General features: G+C 37.5%; 1 protein-coding gene across 1 annotated transcript; it reads left to right on the top strand.

Moving 5' to 3' along the window:
- Positions 1–1,390: 1,390 nt before the first annotated feature.
- Positions 1,391–19,090, top strand: LOC110700176 (OPA3-like protein). The gene is made up of 5 exons (XM_021877685.1): positions 1,391–1,891; positions 4,066–4,200; positions 11,097–11,183; positions 18,465–18,653; positions 18,877–19,090. The coding sequence occupies exons 1-4, from the start codon at positions 1,763–1,765 to the stop codon at positions 18,612–18,614; spliced, it is 501 nt and encodes a 166-aa protein (XP_021733377.1). The 5' UTR covers positions 1,391–1,762; the 3' UTR covers positions 18,615–18,653; positions 18,877–19,090.
- The last annotated feature ends 366 nt before the right edge of the window (positions 19,091–19,456 follow it).

Here is a 19,456-nt window from a genome sequence, read left to right on the forward strand (position 1 = left end):
TTACTGCAGAAGTACTCCCCAATCTCCTACAATACCATGATATGATGTAATTCATAAGTCACCGAGAGCCCGAAATGTGAGGCTCACCACGTTTTCCTTAACAAAATTCACCTTTTGCTTCTTACTGATTACTGAGCGGTTTTCCTTCCCTCCTACAACCTTCTCATTGTATTCTGTTAATTTGGATTTCTAAAATTCATGAAGTAAATCCTCCGCCATAGTCTTACAATCAGAGATTGAATGCTAATAGCGATTTGAAAACGACTAGAAACTAACTTTGTAACCCAAGAAAACCAAACCGTAAAACAAGGACTTACTAACCCTAGAGTGATGAACTTTACTCTTAAGTCTATTTAATTGTGATTATTTTTAATCAATGTATAATCATAATAATAATTTAGTCAAATTTGTGAATTTATAGTAAATTAACATAGTTAGGTGACTTCCTGTTTCAAACTGTCATGAGGTCTTTGTATTAGATTTGAATGATTTGCCTACCTTATAAAATTTCATCTATTTACATCAAAAAGAAAAACATAGTTAGGTGACTTCATGTTTCCTTCCTTACCTTTTAAAAAGCGTGAGAAAACACTTAGCAATAGTGTGAGAACAATTTTATCCCTAAAATGTTTGTTTACCTGTATGTCCCCATTCATATGATGTTAATTGCCTCTAACTTTTTCCTTGTGCATGTGTTTTAATTCTTTAACTCTAATGAATAGTGGTTGGACAATTGTACATAGTAAAATGTTTAAATTTTATTTGCCCCATTAATGTTATTTACTTTTTACTTTCAAAATCTTAAGAATAGTATGCAAACATTTATACCCCTAAAATATATTACGTAGTTTACATATTTTCCATCATGGCAACAACTAAAAGAGTTCTTCAAACATGGCTAATTAGGGAGCCCACATTGCACATGTTAGCCACCCTAATAATCTATTACTCTATAGTCTATATAGAGACTTTTATATTTCAATTACTTTTGTGTATCAATCAATAACATAATACTAAAATAGATACCAAGAATGACACGTGTCACTTCTTGGTGCTGTTTTTTTCCCTCCAAAACTTTTTCTTAAAAAAAAAAATTTTGTTATGATTGTGATTCACTTCCTTAAAAAAAATATTCACCAAATCATAAAATTGTGATTCACTTCCTAAAAAATTGTTAACATTTTTTCATATCTTTTTATTGAATAAAATATTATTTTATATTTTGGATGGAACCGGGAGGGGAGCTCTAATCACTTCAGCTGTCCTTCCTTTCATTTTATATATCCATATATGATAATACTTCATATGTAGTATTTTATACCTACCTTCAAATGTTCAATGTTCAATGCAATATATTTTGTATGGAGTATAGAGTAATTTTGTAACATATTAAACAATGATGTATATTGTTATTGTTGTTGCTGTTTACAAATATAGTATTGAATTTAGAATATTAGTGGAATTATCGTGCATGATACGAGACCTAATCTAATTAATTTAAAAATCCGAGCATGGCTCGCGTACAAAAAACAAAAAAAAAAAAAAAAACCACTTTGGCCTAAGAGTACATTTAGCCTTCCTAAACTACCACTTTTCAATATTCTTTTTCCAGCGTTGCAGAATCAGACGCCATCAGCCCACCTTTCCGACTTAGTCGTCTCTCCTGTTTCCCCCCTGTTTCTTAATTTCTGACTTAAGCTTAAAGAAACATGTAAGCCTTTTTCTCCAACAATTCTTCCCAAAATTGTTGTGACTTTCAGCAATGGTACTTCCTCTTGTAAAGCTTGGAACTCTTGCTTTAAAAACTGCTTGCAAACCCATTGCTAATCGTCTCAAGAAAGAGGCTAGTTTACACCCCAGATTCCGTCAAAATATCATCAATTTTGCTCAGGTAATTCCATCATATTTTTCTTTGTTTTCCAATTTCATTTGTAATTTTTTTTATTTTTTATTTTTTTATTTTTTATAATACCCACATTGTGATTTCCTGTATTCAACTTTGTGCGGCTATGTATGTTGTTATATTTGATTTTCGAGCTGATTTTTTCTTCATTTCACACTGTGACACTGATGATCAATCTATACTATGGTATTGTTTTCTTTTTTTTTGTTTATTTCTTAGAATTTAATTGTTGTTTTAAGAGGTATGATTGTTGTGTGAAATGGGGATTTGTAGATGATTTTTTCCTCCATTGAAGGAAGTAAGTGATTTATGAATGTGATTAATGGTTTTGTAGTCAATATTTCATATTGAGCTAACAAGGAATTAAGGGTGATTAGAATTGGAATATTCGGATTTCGCTTTCACCTATGGTATAAATGCTAATGGGAATATGGGCATAGAGATTTGAAGGGTCTGATGGTTGCAGAGCATTGCAGAATTATGCTCCTTTTTTCGGTTTTGGTAATTTTGATATTTATTGTCATGCTTATGGATTTTCTTGAATTGGAGAACGACACATCAGCTATTTTAGTGTTATTTGCCATATCTTTTGGATTAGGGACCTAAATTTACAAAAGAAAAAAAAAAGGGTTTAGAACCTTTACAATGGCGTAAACTGTTGTGTGTGTGTCTACCCAAATGCTTGCCCCTGCCATCACCTTCTCCTCTACCAATCACATTGGACTTGTGCTGCTACTATTAGCTAGTTGTTTACAACCTTTTCTATGCATAGTGATGATTGGGTCTTGGTCAATATAATATGAACATCATGTAGGTTCCATCGCTGCTATAACAATTTGTAAACCATGAAAACTTGTTAAAGGCTTAGGGTTTGGCAGCAAGAATGTTGAGTTGATGGAAAGGGTACATTAAGGATGGAGGGAGTACTTGACATTATGTAGCTACTAGCTGTCACCATGATACTGAGTGAAGTTAGGTGCTGTGCACGATTCAGAGTATTTTGCTCTTCTTTGCAAAGTGAAAACTTATACACCTCTAATTGCCCACTAACACTAGGATACATATCAATGAACTTTTCAGAATAGGAAATAGAGGGCCTATATTCCTATTTCTTCAATGCATTGCTGGACTATCATGGAGAAATCGATTTTAAATAATCGTATGACCTTTACTTCCCAGTTACTCATGTATCAGCATAGTCCTGTTATATTTAAATTTTGTTTATCTTGTACTGTTCTGTCAACTTGTAGGACTGCATATTTTCCTTATGTGCTCTGAGCCGACCTTTGGGGTTGCAGAAATAGCTTATTCTGATAGAAATTATATTGTGAATCCTTTGCAATTCATGGGGCCTTTTACACTGATAAACCCTTTGCCATTCTTTCTGAATTAATATGTTCTTCATATTGGCATCACTTCTTCTTTCATATCTACTTTCTGTTGTGAAAGTTTTATTTGTTGATTTTGTGTTTGTCATATTGCTTATCTTTTGCTTGACTCTCAATCTTGTTCAAGGTTGATGTATGGGATTGGAGAAGTTACTATAGTTAATTGACTTAAAAGTTAAAACAATGTAATGGGGTGATTCATCATTGTCGTCATCATCATCATACATGTAATATTACCCAACCCAATGTTTCTTAAAAGGCTACCACATAGGGCAAGGTCAGGGGTTCGGATGTGCACAATCTTGTCCTTGTGACCTAGAGATGTTATTAAATGTTACATGGGTACGTGTCCAAGTGTCCGACTCGGCTAATTTGTGAGAAATTTTCCTGATATTAAACTAAAAAATGAAGTGTTCAATACTCATGTCCGAGTGTCAAGGGTCTAACACGGGTATTTCAGGTGAAATGAAGAGTCCGAGTATTATAGGTTATTAATTAGGTCTTGACCCAAACTCCTATGACTGCTTACTGCTTCACTATAAATTAGAAGTTCATTTTGTTTAATTTGTTTCTTTTAAGAAATGTAGCAATCTCTATCTAGTGAGTTAATGTGTGTTTCTTTCAAAATGAAGAGTCTGAATAGCCTGATGTAACATATTGGTGTGAAAATCTTAACTCTCACCACATGTCTAACTTCATGACATAAAAATGTTAGTTTGTATATTTTGTAACTTCTAGATTGCTAATTACAACAAGTATGTTTGGATGAACCAGGTAAATCATCGAATTACAACACAGGTACAACGGCGCATTTATGGTCACCGAACTGATGTTGAGATTCGTCCTTTAAATGAAGAGAAAGCTGTCCAAGCTGCTGCTGATCTCATTGGAGAACTCTTTGTATTCACGGTAATCTTGTAGCAGAAATCCTTTTTCTTTCTTTCCCTTTTTCTTTGATATTTTTATCTTCTGCTTACGCATTATGCTGTTGATTTGTATTTACAGTTAAATGAAATAACTATGCATGTTTATGAGATGATAGGATGATTTGTAAGATATTGTAATGAAATCAGTTCAGCTCACAAACAAAAATGCACAAACAAGTAAATTTGAGGAAGAAGATTGAATCTTTGATTAAAGCACCAGCCAAAAGGTTCTTACAAATGGTGGGTTTAGCCCGCCACTCTCCTAGGGTAACTTTAGGTTACCAATCTCCACAAAAGATTACTCACAAATTGCCTACTTCCTCAATGTCTCTCTCCCTTTTTTTTATTTTTTATTTTATTTTTTTTAATTTTTTTTTATCTGTACAAGCAATTCCCTAAATGATTACTACTGGCTGCTGATTTTGTCTTAAGTGCTGCTCTCTTTCCCATCATTTGCTGTCATCTGTTCTGTGTTGATTGGGGTGGTGCATTTGGCTGCTCTGCTGTAGTCAGAGGTCTGTTAGTGATCCTCTTAGTGCGTTCCGTCCTCCTGGAGTAGGTGAGGACCACTAAAGGTCTCACAGGGTCTATTGCATCACCCCTGCCTAGAAGTCTCACCTTGTCCTCAAAGTGAAGGGAGGGAAAGCGATCATGCACCATTGTTGCTTCTTCCCAAGTTGCTTCAAACAGGGGCAAATTTTTCCACTTGATCAGAACTTCAGTCACCACCTCTCTGCCTTGTTTCTTCTTCCTTACTTCCAGGACCTCTTCTGGTTCAGATATTAATTCCAGCTCTGGGGTGAGTTGCTGAGGTATAGTTGGTGTGGTTGGAATGTTGGATGGCTTCCAACACACTTCTTCAATTGGGATACATGAAAGACTGGGTGTAACTGACGGTCGGGGGGTAGAGCAAGCTTATATGCTACCTTGCCTACACGCTGTACAACTGCAAATGGCCCATAGTACCTCGCAGCAAGTTTCTAAAAGCGTCTCTTAGCCAAGGTGTGCTGGCGATACGGTCTGATTTTCAAGTATACCTCCTCTCCAACCTGAAAATCTTCTTTCCTTATCAATTTGTCAGCGTAATTTTTCATTATTTGCTGAGCTCTCAGTAATTTCACGCGCAACTCATCAATCATGAAGTCTCGCTCTTGTAACCACTCATCCAAGCTCCCCACTGTCATCTGTCCTGCTCCCACCTTAATCAATTTTGGCAGGTCCCAACCATAGACCACCTTAAAAGGAGTCATCCCTGAAGAGATGTGAGGGGCGGTGTTGTAAGAGAATTCTGCCCAAGCTAACCAGGCAGCCCACTGCTTTGGTTTCTCCCCTGCAAAGCATCTTAAGTAGCTCTCTAAGACCTTGTTCACATTTTCAGTCTGACCATCCATTTGTGGATGGTAGGCTGTGCTTTTCTTCAACTCAGACCCTTGCAACTTGAACAGCTCATTCCAGAAGTGACTCACAAAAACCTTATCTCTGTCCGACACAATAGAAGAGGGAAACCCATGCAAACGCACCACTTCCTTCATGAAAACCTCCGCTACAATCATGGCATTAAAGGGATGTTTCAGCCCAATAAAGTGAGCGTATTTTGAGAGTCTATCCACAACTACCAACACTGTGTCAAAACCCTTCGACCTCTATGAAGTCTAATGATAAATCTTCCCAGATGGCTGTAGGCACAGGTAGAGGCTGCAAAAGCCCAGCAGGGTTTAATTGAGATGCTTTGTTCTGTTGGTAAGTCGCACATCTCCGCACATACTCTCCCACTCCCACCATCTTCCTCATACCTATCCAAAACCATTCCGACGCTAACCTCAGATATGTTTTTACCTCCCCTGAGTGCCCACCCATGGGTGTGGCATGATATTCCTTCAACAGAATCGCAATCCAGGCTGAATTCTTTGGAATCACCATTTGGCCTTTAAATAGGACTTGTCCATTTTCCCGGGCAAACCCGGTTTGCACCTCCTTCTCCTCTTGCAAATCTTCTTTCAACTGTCTCAGCCAGTCATCTTTCTCAATCTCTTTCTGCAATTCTACCCATTCCACCCACTGACTTGTAATCATTGCCCCCAACTCTACTGCGTCTGTTCCCTTCCTAGACAAGGCATCAGCCACTCTGTTGGCAGCCGTTTGAACTGAATCTCAAAGTCGTACCCCATTAGCTTGCGCACCCACTTCTGGTAATCAGCCCCTATCTCCCTATGTTGGGTTAAATATCGCAAGCTCTGATGCGTATGCACTATGAAGTTATGGCCCATTAAACAGTGCTTCCACCTCACGATCGCAAGACATATTGCCATAAGTTCTTTCTCATAAATGGACTTATCTTGGGCTTGACCCCGAGCAACTTGCTATAATAAGCAATGGGCCGCCCATTCTGCATCAACATCGCACCCAGCCCATACCCAGATGCATTCGTCTCTACAACAAATGGCTGCCTGAAATTTGGCATGGCTAGCACTGGAGCAGCTACCACAGCCCCTTTCAATCTCTCAAAGGCTTGCTTTGTCCACCCATAACTGTCTTTTCTAAGTCAGTAATTTTGGAATTTGTGCGTACCCAGCCACAAATTTCCGATAGTACTCTGTAAGACCCAAAATCCCCGTAGCTCCCTCAAACTCCTAGGGACTGGCCACTCAAGCATAGCCTTAATCTTCTCCATATCCACCGCTACACCCTCCTGAGAAATCACGTCACCCAAATAAGCCACCCTGTTTTTACCAAACTCGCACTTCTTCGTGTTTGTAAACAGCCTATGCTCTTCCAATTTCTCCATCACCAACTTCATATGTTCCACATGAGCCTCCACATTCTCATTGTAAACGAAGATGTCGTCATAAATACCAACACGAATTTTCTCAACGGCCACAACACGTCGTTCATTAGCGACTGAAATGTTGCCGGCGCGTTGGTCAAAGCGAAGGGCATTACTAGAAATTTGTAATGGCCCTCATGAGTTCGAAACACGGTTTAATGCGTATCTTTGGGCTTCACCAAAATCTGATGGTTCCCTGCCTTCAAGTCCAGTTTCGATAAAACAGTAGCTACAAACAGCTCATCCAAGAGCTCATCAATGATGGGTATCGGGTATGGTTTCTTTTTTAAGTGCTCAGTTACGCAGAAATGCCTCGACCCATCTTTCTTTTTCACCAACAATACAGGGATGGAAAATGGGCTTGTTAAAGGTTTGATTATCCCAGCCTTCAACATCTCTCTAATTAATTTTTCTAATTCATCCTTCTGAATTTGGGGGTACCTAAAGGGCCTCACACTCACTGGCGCACCTACCCTCCTTCAGATTAATGGCATGCTCGTGCCCCCTTTACGGTGGCAGCCCCTTTGGGGCCTCAAACACACCCTTAAACTCGGCCAGAACCTCCTTTATAAACTCCAGAAATCCCTCATCCTTGTGCTCTCTCTCCTCCTCTACCCTTCCTTCAACTCTGACAATCACCCCTCCTCTCTCTAGGGTTACTGCTTTAATCATGGCCCTAAGTGACCCTTGTGATCTCTTGAAGCTAGGATCCCCCTCTAAGGACACCGGCACTCCGAAATTTCATTACATGAGTGCGCCAATTCATCACCACCACTGACCCTAACTTCTCTAACCATTGCACCCCCAAAATAATATCATCATTACCCAAGGTAATAGGCAGAAAATCCTCTTTGATTTCCAATCCCTTGACTCCCTTACACACTCCTCTTCCCTTTATCATCTCACCATTCCCCAACGAAACTCCAAACTCTCCCGTACCAGACATTGTTAATTGCAGTTCCTCCACCTTCTACGTTGACACAAAAATGTGTTGCTGCGGGATCAACCATGACTATTACTCCTACCCGATTCACCGTACTCCTCAGCTTCATTGTGCGAGGATTAGAAATCCCAATGACCGAGCAAAGAGAGATTTCAGCCGGGGTTTCGATTGATCTCAGTCCTCCTTAGTTGGCCAACCCTTCTCACCCTGTATTGCAAGATCCATGGCTAGCTCCAGATTAAACGGGTTGAGCAACCGAGCAAGATCCATGGCTTGCTCCAGATTTAACGAGTTAAGCAACCAGACTTGACTTCCTCCTTTAACCCGTTTATAAAATGACCCAGCATTACCGTCTTCAATATATCTTCCAATGGTGCCGAAAGCTCGATGAACTTACGGCGATACTCCACAACAATGGTGGTTTGAGCCACCGTCAACCACTGCTCATGAAGTGAACCCGCATTGGCCGATCAGAATTGTTGGAGCCCTTCTTTTCAAGTCCTGCCACCCCGCCACCGGTCGTCGCCAATTCTCCCATTGGAACCAACGCAACACATCTCCTTCTAGCGATACCATTGCCGCGTGTAGGGCGTTAATTTCTCACCATCTCCCAAACGATAAAACTCGAAGTATTGCTCGCTTCTCAGGATCCACCCGTCTGGGTCGGTTCCATCAAAGAGAGGGGTATCAAGCTTCCGATACCTCCAGTTGGTTCCACATCCTCCGACACCGTCATTCACCATCCCTCCGGCGATTCATTCCTCCAGCTTCGTTCGCCTGTTGTCCTTGGCCACCCACCAAGGTTCGGATTTCCTCTAAACTTTTCCATTCTGTTCCTCTCCATATTTGCCTCTGTTTCGTGGGTGTTTCGGAACCTCTTCAAGGTGGTTGACAGCTTCCTCCACTTCCTTCTGAGTCTTCTCCTTCCCAGCATCCAGCGCCGTGAACAGCTGCTCGGCAAGGGTGCTCAGCAAGGGTCTTCTGAGCCGCTGCTACACCTTCGGCCACTGCCTGGGAAACCACTCTGCTAATTGACTCCTCTTGAGAAGTCAGCTTCCCTTCCACTCTGGCTAACTGCTGCTCCAGGGCTCTATACGGTGTGTGTTTGATTGCACCATGATCGTGGCTGCTGCACTGATACTACTTGTAATGGAATCAGTTCAGTTCACAAACAAAAATGCACAAACAAGTAAATTTGAGGAAGAAAGATTGAATCTTTGATTAAAGCACCAGCCAAAAGTTTCTTACAAACGGTGGGTTTAGCCCGCCACTCTCCAAGGGTAACTTTAGGTTACCAATGTCCACAAAAGATTACTCACAAATTTCCTACTTCCTCAATCTTACTCTCCCTTTTTTATATGTACAAGCAATTCCTAAATGATTACTGCTGGCTGCTGATTTTGTCTTATGTGCTGCCCTCTTTCCCATTATTTGCTGCCATCTGTTCTGTGTTGATTGGGGTGGGTGCATTTGGCTGCTCTGCTATTGTCAGAGGTCTGAGGTTTGTTGGTGATCCTCTTAGTGTGCTCCTTCAATCTGGAGTAGGTGAGGACCACTCGAGGTCTCACAGGGTCTATTGCAGATATATAAGTAAAGGTTTATGTATTTGTGTAATTTTTGTTAAATACTGATGCGGTGCAAGATTCCACTCATGCTGATGATTGTAATATCTACAACCATCGGTTTTTTTTTATTGGTTGTTGCCTGTTGTACCGCATATGGTGATGCTTTATAACTTTGACCATTAATGAAATTAAGGAATAAGCAGAGGTGGAGTGGTGGTCGCTATGAAGGTATGCATAAAGGTTGAGTGTTGGCGGTTTTGAGGTTGCACAGGGGGTTGTGTGGGTGGGGGTGGTTGTGGGGGAGGAGAGTGAAAATGGGCTGCTGTGCCCATGGTGGTATCTATAAAAGAAGGCAGTGACTGGGTTTGTTATTGGGAAGGGAAAAGTGAAGGGTGAGGGTAAAGTTCACATTTCAATATATAAAACTTACCCAAAGTAGACACGCATGTGAGAGTGAGGGATAGCTTAAGTGGTTAGAGCTTCCCTCCCGGTTCAAGAGATCCTGGGATCAATTCTCACCTCCGCCCTTGTGGCTCTCTAAACAAAAAAAAGTAGACACGCGTCATCTAAAGAGAAACTTCCCAAAAAGGAATACGTGTCAACTAACTTGAAGTGGAGGAAGTATGTAGGAAGGGTTTTTAAGCAATGAAATTATGATTATCAACTATAGCATGGATCCTTGTTATATTTATAATTATATCTACTTGCCCATTTGGGTAGCCCAACTATGCTTTATTAATTTCTTCCTTAAAAAAAAATAATTATATTTACTTCTTGGCTAGCTCATTTTTATGATCACCTTATAAATATCTAAGAATATGTATGGAACAAAAATAACATGAATGCATCCACTAATTTATGACCATCTTAACCATTCTAAACTGATATTTTATCTTTTTGATCTTGGGTGGATTCAGTTTAAATGTTTTTGTTTGCAGTTTACATGTGAATATATATTTAGTACTTTGCACCAAACCAACCACCAGCTCATTAGACTACTGGTCCTGTGTGTCACCATGAAAATTTCTTAACCTGTTAGTCTTATTTGCTGGTTTGCTTCTACACTTATTTCAGACCTTTGCTTGTTTGAAATCTTTAGTTGAAATGGCTACTCAATAGGGACAGGGATTACAACATCGTGATTCTATCCTTGACATGCGCAGTTAGAGTTTTCGATAAAGTATTAATGGCTTTAGAATATCCAATTATCTAGAAGGCCTGCTTCTAAAACGATGTTTGCAATCCTCATGGCAGTATGGATATAGCTAATTGCTTTTTTAAGCTATGTTTCATGCATATCTTCCATTAAGCTTTACTTGCACATCATGCAATGTGATGTACTATTTGACATCTTTATTTACATAATTAGGATGGTAGGAACACTAGAGACTACACTGTAATTTCACCACCCACACCTCATATTTGTGACTATTGTGAGTGTAACAAATTGTATTGGGCTGAGTAACACTAGTTTCAATAAGGCTGCTTTTAGCATTGGTGATTTGTGATCCTCTTGCCAATTTGAATAGCAACTTGCATATATGCAGGTTGCTGGAGTTGCTGTTATTTTTGAGGTGCAGAGAAGTGCTAAATCAGAAGCTAGGAAGGAAGAAGCACGTGCGCAGGAGTTCCAGGTACATCTCTTTAAAAGCAGTCAGTTTAAATGATAACGGAGTGTGTTTTTCTTGTTAAGTGCCACAATGTGGCCACAGAAGTTAATGCCAAAGCTCATAAATGATCTATTCGCTTTGCCATAGTAGGAACTTTGATGGTCATAAATGTAGTGTACAAACAATGACTCCATGCTTCATTATTGTCATTTATCATATATTGTTTTTAGTAATAGGCTGCTGAATGCACAACCTTTATAAAAAAACCCAATGTTCTAAAGGTACACTTTGATGTTAAATTTGTCATAGGTGAGGGCTTTGTTTTTTATTTGTTAGTTTTCAATATCCTTAGTAATCAATCAATCAATCAAAGCTTTAATCCCATAAGTGGGGCCGGCTACATGAACCAAAAATGATTATTCCATATAGTAAAAAAAAAAATTCCTCCACCCCTTACGATTAAATGCCTCTTTCTCATGCAAATCCATATACTTCATATCCTTCCGAACTCCTTCCAACCAAGTCATTTTCGGTCTTCCTCTTCCTTGTTTAACCCCTCCATGGTCCCACTCTTTCACTCTTCAGTTTTCGATATCCTTATGATGTTACAAATTCATTTTAATGTTCGAACACTACGAGAGGCGGGTTGAAAAGTAGACAAGGCCTTATAGCAAAAATAATACGGAATTTAACAAAAGCTATAAGGAAGACGAAGTGCAAGAGAATTTTTTACGTGGAACCTTCTTGTGCCCAACAAGAAGAAAGACCACGATTCACTCTTTATTTAAACTCAAACTCCACTAAATAGGGAAACACTTCAGTTACAACTTATTGGAACTCAGCCAAGCTTACCCCCACTGTTGGAATCACATTGTTCTCACTCTAGCTTCTACTCAAGACTTAACTCTAAATGTCACAAGAAAGGTTCACTCAAACTCTTCATCCTATATTAGACTTCACCTAATACCTATTCTTCATAGGAACTTGAGCTCACTGAATATGAGAGTTCACTTAGACCCGGATCAATCTCCCATTACAAGAGTTCACCCAAACCCTTATCCAACTCTAAAAAACATACACTTTGACAATTGAATTGACTTTAATATGTAGAAATAAGAAGAATAATGAACTACGTACTCTTAAGGACTTAGCTACATGAAATACAAAATTATTTCTCTAGAAATAAAATACTCTTCCACTTGGGTTCCGTTTGTTTCGACAGAAAACGTTATCTCTTGAATCAATTGTAATTTGTAAGGATAATTATCCTTTTTTTGTCTCCGTGCAAGAAAAATAATAAAGGAAGATGAAAATGAGAGTAATTGACAGAAGAAAATGAGAGTGGATGAGAGAAGAGGGATAGGAGAAGGGGAAATGATGTTAGAAGAAAGGTGGAAGATGTGGCATTCCTTCATTTCAAAAGGAAAATGTTTTCCACTCTTTGTGAAAACTTTTTTTCACCTTTAGGAAAAGTGTATTCCACCCATTACAAGCCAAACAATAGAAAATATGATAATCATTTCCTCAAAAAAATGTTTTTCGTCAAAACAAATGAAGCCTTAAGTCATAACTTTTTTATATGACTCCATAAAGCTAGATAATTTGGAGTGAACAAGAATGCATCCTTTAGTGCATCAGCATCCAACCCACTTTCCCATGATGCCCATAACAACTGTGTTTTTTAAATCAAGGGATAAGCCCAAGAACAAGTCTGTTGAAAAGTGTGGTATTATGGTCTTATGCATTGAGTTATTCTCAAAAATAATTTTTAGAAAAAATAGCTTTGTAAAAGTAAAATAAGATATCTTGTGAAAACAAAATCCTTGAGAAAAAGATAATTTTTGTAAAATAGAACCAAGATATATGTTTTCCAAAACTTAATCTTTTATCTTATTTTTCCATGTGAAAAACACACCTTTATTTTTGTAAAATTTGTTTTTTCGAAATTAATATTGTAAGAATTTCTATAATAAGGACACTAATAAAATAGAAAAAAAAAAAAAATTGTTTTATATTATTAGACCACATTCTGTTCCATCAAGTTCCGTTTAGCACTTTTATTCCATAATCCTTCAGGTTCTACATACATACATGAATACTAGAAAATAAACTCTTAATTTTTGTCTTTATGCTCCATGCTCCTTTGCATGTTGTTTGTTCCACCTCTTCTCTATCACTCATCCGAAGTCCAACTACATATCCATACAATTAACTTCTTCTCTTTGGAGTTCCCCCTCAAGAACTTCACTTATAGTTTTTGTACTCATCTTCATGCTTTATCAGGATCAATTTTTTATGACTTGTTCATTGTAATATAATATGCACATCTCAACGTACAAGTTAATAATATTAGCTCAACCCTTATTTAGTTTATAATCTCAAATGACTCAAAACCATATTAGCTCAGTAGTTCCATTCCACTTAAATTCATGAACTTAGGTATTTCCTTTAAAATATGAGTAAAATAAATGGATAAACTAATGCCTCTCAATAGGTGCCTACTAAGGTGGTTTTATCATTGGGGTTAAAGATATTATCTTTTATAAACTATTGGAATGATTGATTTTCAATAAACAAGCATAATATACGAGTATTTTTCTAAGATAGGCTTATATCTTTGATTTGCCTCATTTCTCATTTTAGTTTGTCCCACATAGATTGCTCCATTTTAATTTTGGTAGTTGGTCTCCTCCATATATCCCAATTGAATAAACTCAAATAGTGTAAAAAGACAAAGGCACCCCATCACCTTGCAAAACTTTTTGCTTAAGTCTTAATAAAGTGAAAATTGGGGGATAGGGCAAACATTTAAGGTCAGAGGGAATATTATATTTCTAATTAGGTGTTGGTTATCATAGTTTCCTACAAATGGAACATAAGAAGTGGATACAATTTAGATTGTCTTTTTATGATGCTGCAAATGCAATTAGACTGAAATTGGAAGAATATTTGGGATGAAATATTAACAGGTGAGTGGCTAAAGCATGAAAGAATTTCGTACCTAACACCGTGGTGCCCAAAGGAATGTTCCTTACAATTCAATGAACAAGACTAGTATTAATGCTTTTTCATATTTTAGGAATTGTCATTGTTACAAGGAAATATCTAATTTCTAATCCAAGAAAGATTGTTCATGAGAATATTTTGAAATAGGGGGAGATGGAATGTGTATCGTGACAACTAATAAATTCTTAGGTAATAAATACAACAAATCTAGTGAATTTTAGGGAAATGGCAAAACAGTACAAAGATACCCACTGCTTATAGTTCAGAGCCTTTTCCAAGGTTACACAAACAGTTGACTGGACACTATGATCTAGAGAAAAAACATTCCAAAAATAACTAACATTTGACCCAATCCCACTATCAATACACTTATCACTTGAATAGTTCTTTTTCCTTGGGCGTTTGGTGCAATCTAAGAAGAAGGCTTTCCTCTTCATGCCATGCAACAAAATTCAGAATTAGAACAGAAAATTCCTGCTGCATCTTTCCCTCACGCTGACCTTCTGATGGGTCTCTTTCAATGACTGTGTGAAGTAGTTCTCGTCCTTGCACTGGGTACCTTCATTTTGGTCTCCTGATAGAGGTGAATCCATGAATGAACACTGCATTTTTTGGACTTAAGGGGAACAGAGGACCTCTTTTTCTGAAGACTTTCCTTAGAATTTGAACCTAAGGGGAACAGAGGACCTACTGATTCACATGTGATGCAATCCAATCCAATCCAGAATTTGAACCTGCATTTACTTCTCTCCATTTCTCTGTAGAACTCATAGGTGACCCTTGAGCCTGTGAGCTTTGAGAGACTTCTTATGAAGAATCAGAATTTGCAATTCTCTCAATTTGCTTTTACAATCTTCCCCTGGCGACTCCTTCGTAGCATTAATAACTTGAATTTCATGGTTGACCCATCTTTGGGTTGTAATAGATAACAGATTTCCTTTTGACAACCAGATGATAAACTTTCTTCGGAATCATCATAATGGAACCCTGCCCTCTTTTGTTATAAATCCATTACTTCTTTGTGATCAAAGGTCTTCGTTGAACACAAACTCCTAAAACTAGTACCCACATCACATGAGTGTAAGAGACTAAGATTTTTTTGAAGTCTGACTTCATTTGAATTAAGTACTTCTATCACAAATTGTCTGCACATTAGCATCTTTTATGATAATATTTGAATCTTTATTGGATAAGCCTTCTTGCCCTTCACCAATTTGATTTGATTCCCTTTTTGGTGGTGGTAACCCAAATCCAAGACCAACTGGGACGTGTATTGAGTCATTCTCCCAATTCAACATCCCTTGGACTGTGAAGTGGTACTCCCATTATGCACGTCACATACTCCGGACATGCAACTCAGTTTTGTAAAATTAACACTCCTAGAAGGAGAAGCCATGACTACATAAGATATAACTCTCTTCCTTTTTCTATCCTCCTTTGGAAAAAGCGACTCCCCAGCACTTTCCTTTAATAGATACAAAAATCAGCTACTTTTCAATAATATTTAACATTCTAACTCTTGCAGTACACTTAGGATGTAATTTAGGATGTAGTTGAGCTGCTTTGACTAAAGCATGCCTAACTTCAAAAAAACCACTTGTCTCCATAGAAGATATTGCCTTTCTGTATAGGGATTTGAAATTTGATGGATCCAAATTCAACAAAAAAGAGCATTAATCTTTAAGAGAACTTATTGAGCTTAAATGCACTTAATGCAAGATAAAGCTGCAGGGATATGGTAAATTCAAAAATACAAAGCTTTTTCGTCTCTACACAAAAAGTTACGGCTTTACAATTAACTTCCTTGAATTAAAGCAGACAGTAAATACCTTACAATTAATAATTAGAAGAAGAAAAGGCAGCTCCAAGATACCGCAATCTGGCTTTCTGGTGACCAGAGGAGCTGGAGTGACTGTGAGAAGCTGAAAGAGGGTAGGGTTGAAATGGTTCTCTCTCTCTCTATCTCTCTCTCTCTCTCTCTCTCTCTCTAGAAAACACATTCTTTTTGCCCATACTTGCACACACAAATGAGGGCTATTACTAAGTCAATATGGTACACATTTTCATAAAAAAGGAAAATCTCGAAAAAGAAGTGATTATGGAAATTGGAAGAACGTGGCTGCAGAATCAGTTCCAAATTTCCAATACCTCAAGGAATGGGGTCATGAACTCCTGACTCAACAGTTAGATAAAGGGACATGGATGGTGTATTGATGTGTATTTAAATAATTTAGAACAACCATATATGATAATAGCACCTCTAAAAATCACAATGATGATTTGGTGACCTTTAATATTTAAAAAGATACTGAGGAATTCAACTAGATAGATAAAGTGAGGAGCAGTCAGGTAAAACTTTCCAACATAGATTACTGATGTTATTATGCCTGAGAAATCTGAGAATAACAATTTATATGCTGGCCTTGATTTTCTGTTAGTCACTATATTACAGGTGACTAAGAATGTCAAAGTCTGGTTTTACAGAGTATGAAAGATGAGGAGCAACAGTCCTACCAGGGCTACCACTAACCACACAAGTCAATAGGGGCAGTTATTTGAATACATAAACCAAACCTTGGGTAACTTAAAACAACTTATTTCAAATGTTGCGGGCTTTACTAAACTCCCTTTGAAGATCACAGTCTGTAGATATTTTCTTTACATCAGTCTCATGCTCTAAAGAACTTATTCAGAAAAAGGACATAAAAAGTAATGAGAAAAGAAGCAAAAGCAACTTGCAGAAAGAAGAAATTTAGGAAAGATGGGTTTTTATTAATACTAGCAGATACAATTCATTAAGCTAGCTTTATCCAATACAAGTATTCAGTACAATTTTCTTAATGCCCTCCTCTCTCTTCCCTTCTATTTTACAATTTCTTATCCTAGATTGGCTAGATATCTACTGATTGCCCATATTTTCCCCTGCCTTCCTCCTGAAACAATCAAGCATAACAAAACTCCCCATTCCCAAAAAGATGTAAGCTGAAGCACCTGTATTGCCAAATATACCCTCTTCCTTTTTCCTGTGAAGTGCACAGGTGATCCATTTGGTGGGTGCATAACATTCATCTCCAATAATTGCGAGACACAAATATGAGTTGAAGCTAGGAAGAAGGTGAAGTCTTTAAGCCCTGGGTTATTATAAGATTTCGCTATAATTTAAATATGTTTTTAATGGTGAAGATTTAGAACTTTAAATTTAATTCCAGACATTTTTGATGATGCGCCAATAGGAGGATAATCAGAAGGATTTAGTCTCTGAGGAGTTGAATTAAAACAAAGTGTGTTTAGGAATACTTAATGTTTAGCGTATCTTTTGTACGTAGTATAGTGCTTTGACTTTTGTGGTGAAAGCCTGATGCAGTTCTCTGATTGGTTGTAGATATTTTGTATTCGATCACGAAAGGCAGATGATAGTGACAAGTTACTAGGAAGACGTGGCTTGTGTTATACTTGTAGAAACGTAGAATGCTTAATCAAGTCACTAATATAATGTAGTTTATTGTTTCCATATAAGGATTTCTGAGATGTAAAAATCATAGTCCCTATGCCCAAGCTTGTGATGTTATTCTAGCATCATTCTATCTGAATGTTATTGTTCATATTCCCGCGTCAATGTGCACTTTAGAGCTGGATTGCTGGATGATTTCAAAAAACCAGTTGAATTTGTCATATTTCTTGTTTTTTGAAAATTTTCAGGGTCGTTTTATGTGATTGTATTTTGTTCAACTTCAATTGAATAATGAGAAGATTGAAAACACTCACTTGATCTTGTATTTATGTCTTACTAGTCAGAGTCAACATTGTTCTTCTTGTTGAATTTCCCCAAGCATCTAGTTAATAATAGGCATTAAGTGCAATTGCCAAATTGCTATTTTCATTTATGTAATAAATTTATCATCAAAGATTATTATTTACTTCATTTTTTAAAGTGTTACTTTTTGCTATTCTCCCTTCTGATTCATCTTGAAACTCGAATTTTCCTTTGATCCTTATTGGCCTGATTAATCTTCTCTATCCATAGCACTGGAATAAAACTAGTTTGGACATAGTTTCCTGTATACATCAACAGTAATAGCTTGTTGTACATACACAAGTATGGTACACAAATTGGGTAGCAGATTAATCTTTGCTGTCTCTATTCATTAACTAATGATCACCTGCTACCCAACTATTGAAATTATAAATATGGTACACAAATTGCATGTCAAAATATAGTGTCTTGCTCCCTCTTTTTTTTTCTTTCCTCAATCTGCTTCTTGGTGAACAATTTTACAATTCCATTTTTGCTTCTTTTAGGCATTGAGACAGCGAGATGAGGATTTGACTAGAGAAATTGAGGCTCTTAAACAAAGATTTGAAGAGATAGAAAAACTGGCGAAAGAACAAGGAAAAAGTGGAATTTTCAGCATCCGCAAACAGCCACCTGTAGCACAGGATCCAAAATAGTCTGACTGACCATGCAGATACTTATTTTAATTAATCATGGTAAGGATTACGTTTGTCAATCGTACATTTATGTATTTCATCGTATCCTTTCTGAGCATAACTTTAGCTTAGGCTCTCGGCTCTCTATCTTATTGATGTTAGAATGAAACATATTCAAAATCAAGTATATGTACAAGCTGATTTATTGCAATATGATTCTCACTCTTGTTTTATTCCTTGATTATCCTTCTCATTTCTAACCTTGATGCTTTATTCATGGCAGAATATCTGACAGATGTGAAAAGTGTTCAGCCAATCTAGAATCTATACAGTCCACAATTGCGGACAGAAAAATCTCAAAACATTTTGTCTAAAATAATTCATTGTACCTGTAAACTAATTCATATGATAAAATGTTGTTTGTAAACAGGCTTATATACTAGATTTTGTAATTCATATCCATGTTGGCTTGTTTATACCAACATCTTCCTGAGTTCCTGGTGGCAATCCTTAAGTAGTTAAATATATATGGTTTCTGCATTTTTTTCTAAAATTATTGTGAGGAGATGCCTGTCTGTTGGCAGTGGTTTTTGAAGAATTGATTTCTTTGATATATGATTTCAGCCTTGCTAGGAAAGACAGCTTTAAGCGCTAATAACTTTCCTAACTTCTTGTCTCTTAATTGTATGAATGTAAGCTTGGTTGCTCTGCTTCGACTGCAGTTGCAGAGTGGAGTCAATTTCACATCTGGACTTCTGGAGGATTTTAAGGGCCTTACACATAGAGTTTACGTTTTAGCAATGGTTAGTTGTTGGGACATTTAAGATATCAAGAAATTAGGTTGGTGAGAGAAATAAGTGCTG

Source organism: Chenopodium quinoa, unplaced genomic scaffold (assembly GCF_001683475.1).
Source record: "Chenopodium quinoa cultivar QQ74 unplaced genomic scaffold, ASM168347v1, whole genome shotgun sequence".
Classification (NCBI taxonomy): domain Eukaryota; kingdom Viridiplantae; phylum Streptophyta; class Magnoliopsida; order Caryophyllales; family Amaranthaceae; genus Chenopodium; species Chenopodium quinoa.

Bases quoted from the DNA above. Each gene is read 5' to 3' on its own strand.
- LOC110700176 (XM_021877685.1), top strand. From the start codon at position 1,763: ATGGTACTTCCTCTTGTAAAGCTTGGAACTCTTGCTTTAAAAACTGCT. The intron at 1,892-4,065 runs GTAATTCCATCA...TGGATGAACCAG, and splicing joins ATATCATCAATTTTGCTCAG to GTAAATCATCGAATTACAAC. The intron at 4,201-11,096 runs GTAATCTTGTAG...GCATATATGCAG, and splicing joins GAGAACTCTTTGTATTCACG to GTTGCTGGAGTTGCTGTTAT.